The sequence below is a fragment of the Herpailurus yagouaroundi genome, unplaced genomic scaffold (genome assembly GCF_014898765.1).
Source record: "Herpailurus yagouaroundi ecotype Mexico unplaced genomic scaffold, PumYag 28, whole genome shotgun sequence".
In the NCBI taxonomy this organism is placed as follows: domain Eukaryota; kingdom Metazoa; phylum Chordata; class Mammalia; order Carnivora; family Felidae; genus Herpailurus; species Herpailurus yagouaroundi.
Genome location: NW_024412376.1, coordinates 149,706,393 through 149,721,663, shown reverse-complemented (window position 1 = coordinate 149,721,663; position 15,271 = coordinate 149,706,393). Strand labels below are relative to the sequence as shown.

Here is a 15,271-nt window from a genome sequence, read left to right as displayed (position 1 = left end):
TCCCCTTGTTTCCTTTACCTTTCGCACTGCCCCGTTTCCAACACTCATTTCTACCACATGCTGTCTTCAGTTACCATTACAACAAATTTAAAGATACTAATGCTCCTCCAAAGAAACGATAAATTCTCAGATACTTCTCACAGGAGGCTAAGATGCCCAAAGAAATAATGATGAATAATCTCTCTTTGCTCAGCCAATAAAAGTCAAATATTGCAAATGACATAGCCTTTGAATAGGGGAAATGACATTCGACATCCTAAAATCCAATTCCATAAATCTTCTCGTGGTTCCCAAATTAGAGTAGTTGTTACATTCCTAATAATTTATTGCCAGGATCACTCGTTTGATACTTATCAGATAATGCTCTATATTCTTGCTCATCTCTTTTTTGAATGTATAGTTTATCTTGTCTTTCCAAATAGATTATATGCTCTTAGTAGAATGTTGCTTGGGCTTATTTGTGCAAAAATTCTTGTACTTTTTTTAGAAAAATTTTTCTAGATTCTCCTTTAGTAGCGGGTCTTATATTTCAGTGGCTCAAGAATACCTTGGGAAGCTGGTCAAACATTTTTAATGAGGTGGTTCATGGGCCGCATATGGAGAGCCTCTGTCCTGTCATGTCTAAGTAGCACATTGCCTTGTTCTCAGGTGTATGTATTTTGACTGACATTCTAGACTTATAAAAAGAAACCCTAAACTTCAGAAACACCAAATTAGGCCACTATTAAAGAGAGACTAGTTCTAAAAATAGCTCAGCTATCTAGGGATTTTAAATATAGAAATTCTTTTTAGTCTTGAACATTCGAAACCCTTGTCCTAGTACCTAAGCTCATTATCACTTAAATAAGTGATTCTCAAGTTGCTCTGGGGAGTGGCGACACCCTGCTGGTAGTTTGTTCGCTTGAGTTTTTTTGTTTTTGTTTTTGTTTGTTTTTTGAGTTAGAAACAAAGCCTTTTCCCTTCTGCACATTTTGGAGGGCCTATGGGGGTGGAGCAGACATTCACTGGGCTTGTACTCTGTGCTGGGTAAGACACCAAGATGCTGGTATTTTAGGGACTTCATGGTTCCTTTTAATAAACGGGCAATTGCCTAAAACTTGAAGTAAGCCTATGTTCTTGCATATGTGCGTAAGATTTCCGGAAACACTCCGAGATAACCAAATAGACCCCACGAGGGAGAATACGAGGGGTAGAAATTGCTGTGGGCACTGCTGGTTAAAAAAAAAAAAAAAAAAAGTAATACCTGCTTCATGGATGGAAGTTATTTCAGGATTAGTGAGTAGGTGGGTAAGGGAAAACAACTCAGATAATCCCCTAAACTTTTGTACTGTTTACTGAAATATCTTTATTCAGAGAATACCTCCAAGCAAGACTGGGAAATCTCAAGGATGCAACCACCAGTGCCTAAGTGAAAATCTATTTCCAGATATAGTTGAGACCTAAAGCAAAACAAAGCAAAACAAAAGCGTGAGAAGCACTGTATATACTTATCTGTATAAAATAGTGTCAAACTTTCAAGAGCCGCTGGTAGGACAGAGACCCCTTGCCGCACCTGAACTAATTGGATTTGTCCCATTTCCCCACCCAGAACTCTGTCCCCTGCGGGAGGAGGGCAGTCAATACTCAATTCCTTAATGCCACTACCTTTGCTCATCTTCCCTCTAATGGCCCAGACTCTCAATTTCACCCCACAAGCTTAAATCAACAGGGCTAATGCCTCCCATAACCTCCGGATTATTTCCTGTGTGTTGATTTTCCGGGGAATGTGTACATTTTGGTGTTGACAGTACAAGGTATATTCCATGCTCTCTCTTGAACTTAGCAGGTTTTGACAGATTTATGTGAGGACAGATGGCCATTACAGGCTGAAGGCTGACAAGAGGCAGTTCAGAGCATTGCTAACACACTTGCACAAACTCTCAGCAGTGCAGCACTGTGCAGAATGTAATTCAGACTATAGCTTTTTTATTACTGCCTATTTTCTTTTGTCAAAAGAGCCTGCTGTGCAGAGCAACAAATGGCTGCTATTACCCGGAATGTAATGGGTGTCAGACAAATCACGTAACACAAACAATCAAGAGTATGTAGGTCATATTTCAACAGAGCACAACCTTAGCAATATTTATGATTACTGCATTGAAATGTGTTCTATAATAAACAAGTACCTCTGCATCACTCACACTTAGGCACTTCTGCAAAGCAAGTCTGGGGAAAGTGGTGCACACTCCACAGTCATCTTTTTAAACAGCCCTTTTATTTAAAAAAAAAAAAAAAGTCAGAGACAAGTTTTGTTTCGTTTTTCATTATGGGCTATAAAACGATTTTCTTTGAGGAGTTCTCTCTTGGGTTTGTTTCTTTAATTGCATGACTCTGATACACGGTGACTCCTCTGTGTTTTGCGTGTTCCACTGTCTACGCAGTGACTTTAGCAGGGTTTTGCTTGTTTTTTGTTTTTGAATAGTTTACAGTATTTTGCAGAACCTAATGCTGTATCTGTGCCTTGCCTCGGAGTTTCTTTGACGGTGGGATTTCCCTTAGGCCACATGTCGATTCAGATATTTCTTAAGGACAAACAGTGGGAAGATGAGGTTCTCATTTGCTTCAAGCCTTCCCAGAAAAAAAGAAGGACTGGGCAGAGAGGCGTGTGGCTCCTCCTACCCACATAATCTACGCCTCAAGAATCTGGAGATTGTAGGAAGGGCTGACACTCAGTATGAACTGTGAGTGCTCTGCCAGTGAGAATGTTTTGTTAAAAGAGCTGCTCCTGTGCTCTCACCCACCCCCAACTTCCCGGAACTCACCGGAGCCCCAGAGGAGCCAGCCACAGAAGTGTTAATGCTTGCACAGGGGAACATCCCACACCCTGCCCAGTACTCTGGCTGCCATCAACCCTGGCTGGTCTGAGGGCCAGTGCTCCTGACTTTACTGCTTTTTCAGTATTTCCTACATCACCCCTGATTCCCGGAGAACAAATCGGCCTCACGGAAAGCCTTCAGAACATTCCTAGGACATGTGCCTAATTCCCCAACTCTTGCTCATGGAAGATGAAGATACTAATTGGTTCCCCTTGCACTTTCCCACAGAGCTGGGGCAGGAGTAGGGATGAGGGTGGGGGTGAGGGGGTGACGTTTCTGGGAACGTCGATCACCAACTCCCCCCACAAGCTGACGTGGGAGAGGAAATCACTGTGTTATTCTTGGCTTAAAAGAAATTTGGATAGTATTATTTCCTGAAAAGATAACAAAGGAATGATCATTCCAGATGTTGGGTCAAGAAGAATGAGATCAAAAAAAGAAAACGAAGAATGGAGTTGAAATATGGAGGAAACCCCTGACAGTAAGAGGTGCCAAACACTGGAATGGGCTGTAAAGAGAATTTGTGGGGTCTCTCTTTCTTGGAGTCTTCAGGCTCAGTAAAGGATTATATGACCTGTCAAATCACTTTCCAGTTCTCTCATGCTATGGTTTTCCTTTGAAAACTACCAACTACTGCTCATATTTGGCTTTGGTTCATTTCCCCAAAGATAAGTCACATACAAAAGAAGTATATACCAAAAGTGTACAGCAAATCTATGCTCTCTGTCAATATTCTGTCCAGCAAAACATATTTTTAAATGGGAAGTCCAAAAATGACAATATAAAACTCTACCTAGGGGCACCTGGGTGGCTCAGTCAGTTAAGCCTCCAACTTCGGCTCAGGTCATGATCTCACGGTTCGTGAGTTCAAGCCCCACATCGGGCTCTGTGCTGACAGCTCGCAGCCTGGAACCTGCTTCGGATTCTGTGTCCCCCTCTCTCTCTCTCTGCCCCTCCCCCACTCACACTCTGTCTCTCTCTGTTCTCAAAAAATAAATAAAAATGTTAAAAAAAATAAAACTCTACATAAAAGAATAAGAAATGACAAACTGATGGGTTAATGAGTGGGTTCTTTTAAGAACAAGTCCACCAAAGTTCAGTTTGGATGTTGGCCAATTTAAGCCAAGGGAAAACATACAGTGAAAAACAAATGACACCAAACACTTGTCCTCTATCATCAAAACCACGAGGAAACTGCAATACCAATGGAGGAAAATATTGTTAAGCCCTAGTGCGTTAGGGTGATGAAACTGCTGATTATTTTGTTCTTCCCCTTCCCCCTAATTAGTTATAAAATAGCCATCTTGCTTTTTATTACTTCTACAGAAATCATTTTAAAACCGGTTCACGTGTACATGTACACATACATACATGTGAAACTTGGGGGTCAGCCACTTTGGTCCCTAACCAAATTCCTTTTATGTCTTCTGGCTGAAACCATCATCCAGTTGAGCTGACATTGCCTTGCCATTTCCATTTCAGAAACAAAAAGTCTAGCACTCTGAAAATCTCCATATGCAATAGATTTAAATGCCTTCTGCCAAAAGAGCATTCTCTCCTCTCATCTTGTTTTACTAACAGCTATTTTGAAATCAAATTAGTTTTTACACCTGTAAAAAAGAAACGGTTTTTTTTTTTTTTTTTTTTATCAGCCAAAATGAGCTAGTTTAGGACAATCACAAAGTCAGACCAGCTGGCAATACCTAATAAAGCAAACTTCCTGTCTCATCCCTCCTGTTTCCCAAAGACTCTGCAGATGGGGCAGAGGGATTTTTCTGGAGGTCTCAGAATTTTGTTGACTCTTTACATCTGCACGTAAATGTTTGGAACATGTCCCTAAAATTTGAGAAAGTAAAGAAAAAGGAAACAACAGAAGGTCCTGGGCAACAGCTTGATCCATTTCCTTGGTCATAACGAAATGGATTAAGCCTGTAGACCAAGGATCAACAAATCAACAACATGAATGTTTCCATCCTGTCCACCCCCTTGCTGCACCAACGGCAGACATCACTAATTGGTCATGACATTTTCACTGAATACAGACTTGGCCTTGGAATCCTCCTCAACACAATGCTCCTGGCAGCCAATACCAATCAATGACACTTGGCAAGTGAAATGAAACCTATTTAACATAACACATGTTGACTACTATCTTTAAAATTCACGCTTCAGGAAGGAGACATCATCTCTAGTTGGACAGACATGCTTTGAACCCAGGGTCCACCACGAAGCCAGTGTCAACATATAGGTTTTTCCTCAACCATGAAATGGCCAGAGAATCAAAAAGATAGTATATATGACATGCTTACTAGGGAGTGGCTAAATCCATACCCATACCAAAAATGGTATATGCTGAATTTCATATTAGAGAATTAGAGGGATTTTGCCACAAAGAGAATATGTAACTTCATATGAGTGTGCCAAGGAGAAAACAACATGAAGGCCAATGAAAGGGAACAGGTGAAGATATCACAAGTTGAAAAGATGAGCGACAGGGTACAGACACCTCGGCAGATAAAATTAAGACAGAATCAGTAATTAAATACCTTATATTTATTGAATACTTATATATGCTGGCACTGGAGTAAACCTTTTTTCACATTTTATCTCAATCCTCAGAGAGATCCAATGAGATACTGGTGCTGTTATTATCTTCCTTTGGTGCGTTAGGATCCTGAGCCTTACAGAAGTTCATTAAAATGACCAAAGACCGGGGCGCCTGGGTGGCGCAGTCGGTTAAGCGTCCGACTTCAGCCAGGTCACGATCTCGTGCTCCGTGAGTTCGAGCCCCGCGTCGGGCTCTGGGCTGATGGCTCAGAGCCTGGAGCCTGTTTCCGATTCTGTGTCTCCCTCTCTCTCTGCCCCTCCCCCGTTCATGCTCTGTCTCTCTCTGTCCCAAAAAAATAAATAAAAGTTGAAAAAAAAATTTTAAAAAATAAAAAAAATAAAAAAAAATAAAATGACCAAAGGCCATATTGCTAGATGGTAGATCCAGAATTTGAACTTGGGTTTATCCAATGTCAGAGCCAAGGTTTTGCATAACTTCACTAAGCTATGCTGCCTGCTTTCAGAAAATCATAGTAGACTACTTTTATTTGGAGCTTTGCTGCTTATAAAGTTTTAAAATTCGGGTTGAACGCACACAAAATTGCCATTGTAGGATGTCAAAAATGGTTGAATGCTGGCAATTTTATTTTTCCAACCTATATTTTAGTCCTTTAAGTCAGACAGTAATTCGATTGGGGGATTATAAGTATGATTTTAACATTAAGGAAACTAAGACCCAGAAAAGATTAAGGAGAGAGAAAAGCGTTTTAGCAATTAAAAGACGAAGGGGGAAAAGCGCATGGCCCGTCTTGCAGTTCCTTACTGATGTCACTGCCCATGCCAAGTTCAGTGTTACTAAAACATCTCTTTGATTTCCTGCCTTCTTGCTTCTCCATCAATATCTTCTCCCCTTGGTCCCCTGGGCAGTTCAAGTCTGATACAAATATCCCACTCCCTAAGGCTCCCCCAGTCAGTTTTGCCTACAGAGAGCAGGGTTCCTTCCACACTCCTTTCCATGGATCGCCTGGGTCCTTGGCTAATGATATCACCTCAATGCTTCCTTTGGTCCTTGAACCCTCTTTGTAATCCTTTTCAATCTTCTGCGCAGTCATTGTATTTAACTTGAAGCAAAGTGACTTGATAACATTTCTCCCTTCGGTGATTCTCCTGAGCTGCAATCAGTGTGCGTCACATCCTCCAAACACTACTATGCAAGAAGTTTTACTAGAGATTGTTTCAGGAGATGGAGATCATAACCATCGCATACGGCAGAGCATTTCAAACCCACAATATCTCTATCCAAAAAAAAAAACTTCCTCACATCCTTCTCCAGTCAAGTTCCAAACTTCTCTTCCTAACCTCCTTCTGCCTGCTGCAAGTTTCTCCTCAGTCCCTTGTTTTCCTGGAGCTGTAAATTCTTTCTAGTATGTAATGCAACTTGACCCCACCTCACTTTCTCTAATTTATCTTTACACTTAAAACTACCATGCTCAAGAAACTAAAAACCACCCCCTGGGCCCACCTTTCTTAGAAGATAACAAAACATGAGAGGTAATAAATATTTCGCCTTCATGCTACTTGTCCCATGTGTGTTATTTCCCCAACAGAGTATAAGCCCGTATCTTTTTTTTTTTTTAATGTTTATTTATTTTTGAGACACAGAGACAGAGCATGAGCAGGGGAGGGGCAGACAGAGGGAGACACAAAATCCGAAGGATAAGCTCACATCTTAAACACAAGACTATTGAGCAGGCCAAGTACAATGCTTCATGCTTTGTATGGATCAGTCTCTAGGCTTTATATTTGCTGTACATCCACTAAGACCTATCATATTGCAAGCACAGAGCAGGTATTAAAAATGTTGGTAAACTGATTTTCATTGTACCCAATAATCTTTCAAAGCACCAAGAAGAAAGGATTTAAACCAGTCAGACAAATTCTGATTCACTGACAGAAATAAATCCACTGTGTATATTTTTAAGGATTCTAAATATGTAAAAAAAAAAATGTATCTTCTATAAATCGCTACTTTTCTCTCAATAGCGTGGGCTACTAAACTTTCAAAATGATAATTAAATTATTTAAAGTTAAGTTCCTCTCAAGAAGAAAAATGCTAAAACTTTTGCAAGAAGAAAAAAGAAGTGCTTTTTTTTTTGTAACACCATAATCTCACTAATAGAAGGAATGCAATTAAAGTGATATTCTCATATATACATGTGAGCAAAACACTTCAAAAACAAAGATACCTAGCGGCACCTGGGTGGCTCAGTCGGTTAAGCCTCCGACTTCAGTTCAGGTCATGATCTCACAGTCCATGAGTTCGAGCCCCGCCTCAGGCTCTGCACTGAACAGCTCAGAGCCTGGAGCCTGCTTTGGATTCTGTGCCTCCCTCTCTCTCTGACCCTCCCCTGTTCATGCTCTGTCTCTCTCTGTCTCAAAAATAAATAAACATTTAAAAAATTAAAAAAAAAAAAAAGATACCCAATGCCAGGAAGGATGTAATAAAGCAAGTATATCCATGGAAGGATATGCATAGGGCGATAAATGAAAGCACTTCTTTTGGAAAGCAGTGTGGCAATCTATACAAGAAGGCCCTAAGATATTATATCTTTATATTCATTATTAAAAACTACTAAGAATTTGTTTTGAGACAATAAGATTAAATTTATGAACAGAACCAACAAAACCCACAAATAATCCAATTAAAATGGGCAGAAGACCTGAACAGACATTTTACCAAAGAAGACATACAGATGGCCAATGGACACATGAAAAGACGCATAACATCACTAAATCATCAGGAAAATGAACATTAAAACCATGGTGAGATATCACCTTATACCTGTCAGAACGACTCGTATCAAAAGACAAGAAATAACAAGAGTTGGTAAGAATGCTGAAAGAAAGGAACCTCGTAACTTCTGGTGGGAATGTAAGTTGGTGCAGCCACTATAGAAAATGATATGGGGGTTTCTCAAAAATTAAAAATAGAAATACGGTCTAACCCAGTAATTCCACTGTTGGGTATTTACTCAACAAAAATGAAAACACTAATTAGAAAAGATACATGCATCCCTACATTTATTACAGCATTATTTATAGTAGCCAAGATATAAAAGCAATAGATGAATAAAGAAGATATAAAAAATATACATATAAAATGGAATATTACTCAGCTATAAAAAGGAATACAATCTTGCCATTTCTGAAAGCATGGATGGATCTAGAGTGTCTTAACGCTAAGCGAAATAAGTCAGACAGAGAAAGACAAATCCCGTACGATTTCACTTACATGTGGAATCTAAAAAAACAAAACAAAACAAAAAACGAACAAACAAAAGCCAGAAACAGATTCACAAATACAGAGAACAAACTGGTGGTTACCAGAGGGGAGGGAAGGGGGGGCGGGGATGGGCAAAATAGGTGAAGGGGATTAAGAGGTACAAACTTCCAGTTATAAATATGTCATGGGGGTGAAAAGTACAGCATAGGGAATTAATCAATAATATCGCAATAAACTTATATGTTCACAAACAGTAACTACACTTATCCCGGTGAGCACTGCATAATATATAGAAGTGTTGAATTACTATGTTATATACCCGAAACTAGTATAACATCACATGTCAACTATACTTCAGTAAAAAAAAAATAAATTCGGAGCAAACATTTCTAATGCAGTGCTATTTCAAAACAGTGACACTTTAAATTTTTTTTTTCCACGTTTTTATTTTATTTTTTGGGACAGAGAGAGACAGAGCATGAACGGGGGAGGGGCAGAGAGAGAGGGAGACACAGAATCAGAAACTGGCTCCAGGCTCCGAGCCATCAGCCCAGAGCCTGACGCGGGGCTCGAACTCACAGACTGCGAGATCGTGACCTGGCTGAAGTCGGACGCTCAACCGACTGCGCCACCCAGGCGCCCCAAAACAGTGACACTTTAAAACAACCAAAATGTATAATAGGAGTATGATGAAACAAATTCTGACGTACTTACTAAAACTAATGTCATACAACACATTAAAAGCCTGATAGTAAAAGGCTGGTGAAGATATGAAAATTTCCTATTAAAATGCTAACTGAAAAGTCAGGATGCAAAATTATGTATACAAAATGACTATGGTATAAATATAATGTATAAAATTATCCATAGGGAAAAATACTATGGATAACTGTACATCTTAGAATTACAAATAACTTTTCTACTAGTTTATATTTTTGACATTTTTACAAGAAGATTAAATTATTCATAATATAATACATAATACAATAATAAAAATGTTTTAACAGAAACCTGGGTGCGGGTATACACGGTGGAAGCTTTCTGAATCCTCTTTGGAACAAAGTAACTGCCTTTTACAACATTCTGCACACTCATATTTAATAGATTCAACTGAGTTCTTATCATGATCCACAGTAGTATTTCCCAAACAAGGTGATGTCTATTATAGTGGTAACTGGAATTATGTAAGATAATAAAATATTACGAAATTGAATGACATATACGAAAAATAGTTTCCATCAGAAGAACCAATAAAGGTATCCCACTAAAAGAAGAGTTGTCAAATAAGTTGTAGACAGGTGGTATTAGAAATACTGGGAAAACATGGGAAATGATTATTATTATTTAATTATGTGAAAATCATAAAAATCTAGGATGATTTTGCTCTCAGGCTACAACACAAATATCTTTAATTCTTTTCCTTTAAAAATCAAGAAATGAACAGTGGATACCATCTATGATACATTATTAGTGCAGTTTGTGCCAGAAAGATGAATGGATTGACAGTTAGGACATTAAAGTTGAAAGCAAAGGTCTCTGTGTCTTATACAGAAAATTTGATACTTGAATGTTTCTTTATATGATTTAGGCAAAAGTAAAATGACAAAGCTGTATACTTTAATCAACTTTTTCAACAGACCCACCAAATACTCATTCCAAATGGTCAGATAAGAAGGTCTCTGCTGCGTATGATACACACACATAAAAGCTACTTATAGGAGTAATTATAATTTATTTAAGAAATGATGTAAAGCATTTGCTTTTAGCGAATCTATGTGCGCGTATATGTATGTAGGCATATAAAGATATGTTTACATTTGCATATGTATATGTCTGTATACACACACATACACACATAAAATATATATAAATACCATGAATTCAACTAATCTACTGCTTGACCAAATCATGCGATCATGCGATAGACCTTTTTCGTAAGGAGGTAATTTAGCAAACTCAAAGTGCGAAATTAAACTTAGCAACAATGACCATGGTGCATATAGGCACTATAGTTCTGGTTAAAGGAATCTTGTTTAAGTTACTGTTCCTTTACCCTTATCAGCAATGGCCAGAGCCAAGGAACTTCTTACTCAGACAAGCCTAAGATTCACTTTCTGGTGTAGTTTAAGTACCTCCACATAAAGCACTCAGTGCAAAGGCACTTTTTGTAACCAACTTAGAAGTCTTCCTAGGAAGTCCCTGGATGATTAAGTTACTTAGGGGTTACTCCAAGTTTTTAAGGCTCCTTCCTCTTCAGTATACAAAGACTCACTAAATGAGTCCAGAAGTCCAAATGGTAAAGAAAATCACTCTTGTTTGAGGAGATGGGAATACATTTCGTTTTGGTGAATGGGCAGATTTTTATTTTTCTCCTTTGCTGGAAAGATATAAAGATGGTAACATATATAGGAGAGAGCATATTGTTAAGTACAATGGCGAGTGAGAAAATATTTCAATTAAAACATCGATGTAATCACTTTGCTCCTTGGGTTCAGAACTTTGCTCCCTGTTTTCTAGCTCTGTGATCTTGGGCAAGTTACTTAACATTTCTGAACCTTATTTCCTCATCTTAAAGATGGGAAAACTACCACTATCTTCATGAGGTTGTTGTGAAACCAGTCAAAAATTCCTCATGTTTGGGGCGCCTGGGTGGTTCAGTCGGTTAAGCGTTGGACTTCGGCTCAGGTCACGATCTCGCGGTTCCGAGTTCAAGCCCTGCGTCGGGCTCTGTACTGAGCTCAGAGCCTGGAGCCTTCTTCCCATTTTGTGTATCCCTCTCTCTGCCCTTCCCCCCCTCACACACACACTCTCTCTCTCTCTCTTTCTCAAAAATAAATAAAACATTAATTTTTTTTTTTAATTCCTCCTGTTCAAGTTTTGGGGTCTCAATCTGAAATAGGGTTATTCAAGGATCCAAAGCAATAATACACATCAGAGGATCTGGCCCCAGTCTGACACACACAAAAAATGTCTTCTTTAAAAAAAAGAAGTATAAATGAAAATATTTATAGGTAACTTCTTATCCAATGTTGTTTGTACTATTTGTTAATTTCATTAATCACATAGAGAATATATGCTATCATTTAACACATATTTCATACACACACACACACACACACACACACACACACACACATAACTACACACGGTTCCAAGTGATATATAAGGCTTACCTGCAGTTCCAGAGAGTTCCACACTTAAGGTTCGTTCAATAGTCTTGTTCTCAAATGGGGAACCCTTGGGGTCACTGGAAGATATGGCACATTTATAAAAACAAACTGAAATGGAGTTGCTGTAGCCAAATGTATTAGAACCCCCTTCCCTTTCTGAAAATGGTTACATTTCTTAATACTTACTTTGGTGACTCTGGGGTCAGAGGAAGAGATAAAGTTGTTGGTTTGGCTAAAGGAAAGAAAAGGAAACTAATTATGAAATATTGAGGGGTTTTTTTAGATTTTTTTTTTTTACTACAATCAGGTTGGAAACTGGAAACTGGAAAACTAAAGTACAGAAATCCCTGAATATTGGATCAAAGTCAGACAACAGTCCATTATGCTAAAACAAATTCCAAACAACATTTGCATCAGTAAACTATCATTCAAAACCACGTACAAAACCCAGAATTTTCCCCAAAATGTAGCATCTCGGTTAAGGATACAAATTTTGCATCATACCATCGGAGAGAAATAATGTTTTCTATTTTAATTTGGAATACAGTACACGGTTTGTTTAGACAAGAAAACAGCAGAATAACTATCAGACAACAGAACGTTATGAATATTCAGTTGATTTTTCTCCTAAAATGTATAATTTTATATCTAGCCCTGAGAATAGGTTATATCTATGAGGTCAAAGCTCAAGCAATAACCATTCCATTTACTGAAAATTAATTGAGAGATTATGACAAATTGTGGACATTGACCCAAATGGTTTAAAAGAGGTTTAGATCCCCAAATCTTACAGACTACGGAAGTAAAATACTGCATTTATCAGTGGAGAGATCAACAGACTTGCAAAGAGAGAGCTCATTTACTTCCTTTTATGCTTCCTAAATCTTACCTCCTACAGGTGGCATTTCCTAATTAGGAGGGGTGGAGTAAGAATATTCTCACTCCAAAATTTCAATTGCTTCTCCTTGGCAGTCTTGTATTTTGAACAGAAGGAGGGGAAAACATGATGAGAAACGCACTTGGGATATACATCCACATATTATGCATATATGTGCTTATCTATAAAGATATATTTATATGTAAGTAAGTTTATGTCAATTTCTTGTCATTAACATAACTACTTTCAAAAGGTCAAGAGGTAGTCATTTACGTAATGAAAATCCTAGACTTGAAAATAAAAAGGTCTCTAGAACAAACTTTTATTTTATAGATGAAAAACCTGAGGTCTAACGATATGAAATGATATTTCGAAGGGCCATAAAACTAGTTCCTGGCAGAGTCAGCCCAGAATATGTTTCCTTTTTCCTATTACCGAAAGGAATTGCATTCGATAGATATTAAGGTAAATTAATCCACCCCAGTAATTAAGGTCCTTTGAAATGTGAAAATATTATTTATGTCCAAATTAGGCTGAAATTACATACTTTACTTGGATAAATAGTATTTACATATTTAATTTGTCGATTTAGATTTGCTTTTTAAACAATTGAATGGTTTATCATCTATCCAGTGTGCATCCAGAAATATGAAGTTCATGCTGTCTTCTACAAATTAGGTACATTGATTGATCGGCTTTTATATATACAGATAAATGAACTGGGTTTTACATTAATTGTTTTAGTATGTCTGATATAATGAGCCTTTCCAAAAGAGCACACTCGTGAAAGAAATTTACCAACTTTTTCAGTGTTCAACTAATAATTAGGATCACGCATACAGGTTCCATGGAAAATGTCACCAGAGAGGAACTGTGTGCTATAGGTCACACAATAAATAGACATTGAAAATCGGTCTTTGAAATTCCAGTTTTCAAGGTGTAGGGTAGGCTACCTGAAATGCTCAAAGGAAGATTCCTAACATTCTGATAGTTGGGTATAGGTGATCATGATACCACGGTCACAAAAACTACCACTAGGGGAGTATTGATATGGTTTCCTGGGAGTTTAATCCACACCATTCCAATGACTGATAGACCAGGGCCTCTAAGATCCTTAAGGGCAAGAATGCATCTTTTTCCTTCAGATCATGGTATTTTGGACCACGCAGACCCTTGGTTATTGTCTCTAATTGTGAATATATTTGTTTTCGGTTTGAATAATAATTTAACTAAGTCCTGAAGCTGAGCATTTATTTCCTGTTGGTTATCCACAGCCAACCATTTTATTTTTTGTTTTAGGCCTTTGATAACTTCAGGAATTTTGCGGGGTTTTTTGGTCACTCGTTTTTGTTTTTTGTGTTTTGTTAACAGGCCTTGTTCTGGGATAAACTTTTTATGCTTTGCCACAGACAAAATATCTTTTTTAAAAACCCATACAGGGGCACCTGGGTGGCTCAGTCGGTTAAGTGGCCGACTTCAGCTCAGGTCATGATCTCACGGTCTGTGAGTTCGAGCCCCACGTCGGGCTCTGTGCTGACAGCTCAGAGCCTGGAGCCTGTTTCAGATTCTGTGTCTCCCTCTCTCTCTGACCCTCCCCCATTCATGCTTTGTCTCTCTCTGTTTCAAAAATAAATAAATGTTCAAAAAAAATTTTTTTAAATAAATAAATAAATAAATACCCATACAAAGCAGGTCTCTAAGGAATATATCCTCCACAGGCCAAGTTAACGCCTCACCGTCATGGTTTTTTAAGAGGTAACAGTAATATTAGTGATAAATGGATTTAAAAAACAAACAAACCAAGAACCCCCCAAACTCTCAAAATCCAAAAAGGCCAAATAAAGTCTTAAGAATGTAAAAATTAAAAAGATGTTTAGGGATGCCTGGGTGGCTCAGTCGGTTACGCACTGAACTCTTGGTTTCAGCTCAGGTCAGGCTCATGGTTGGTGGTTCAAGCCCCACCGGGGGCTCTGTGCTGACAGTGCAGAGCCTGCTTGGGATTCTCCCTCTCCCTCTCTCTCTCTCTGTCCCTCCTGCACTGGCGCTGTCTGTTTCTCTCAAAATAAATTAACGAACTAAAAAACAAACAAACAAAAAAACAAAACATGTTTAGAACATGTGCTGCTTGTCTGGCTTCATGCACTACAGGGTTTCAGCCGGCTTAGGACTCCAAATTCAGCTCCAAAAACGCTGAACTCATGACTAGGACACACTAGGACCAGGGGGAGAGCAGCCCAGTGAATTTTTCATCCCCTCACTAGAGCAAGCCCAGCTGCGCCCCCTTCCCCTGAGGCTCTCTCCACACCACTGCGTCCCAAAGCGCCGCGGGTTCTGCTCTAAGAGAAACCGTTCCCGCGCATGCGTGTGAGGGACCAATCAGGGCAAGGTGAGCTGCAAAACAGCTTGGCCCATTTCAAGAAATCTCTTTCCCTGAACCGACAGAAAAGGCTGGCCAAGTGATTTTGAGATAACCACCAGGGAAAACCTCACTGAAAGCCAATTTCAAACTCTGAAAGAAGGTTCCAGAAGGTTTATGGGG

At 38.8% G+C, this 15,271-nt stretch overlaps 1 protein-coding gene across 5 annotated transcripts in view; it reads right to left on the bottom strand.

Annotated features, from left to right (window-relative positions):
- PPARGC1A (PPARG coactivator 1 alpha) overlaps positions 1–15,271 on the bottom strand; it is a 655,208-nt gene that overhangs the window by 24,004 nt on the left and 615,933 nt on the right. For all 5 annotated transcript variants that reach the window (XM_040486923.1, XM_040486911.1, XM_040486918.1 and 2 more), the window contains 2 exons: positions 12,042–12,087; positions 11,859–11,932 (listed from right to left, as the gene is read on the bottom strand). In XM_040486923.1, coding sequence (XP_040342857.1) covers positions 11,859–11,932; positions 12,042–12,087 — 120 coding nt within the window. The remainder of the gene's footprint in view (positions 1–11,858; positions 11,933–12,041; positions 12,088–15,271) is intronic.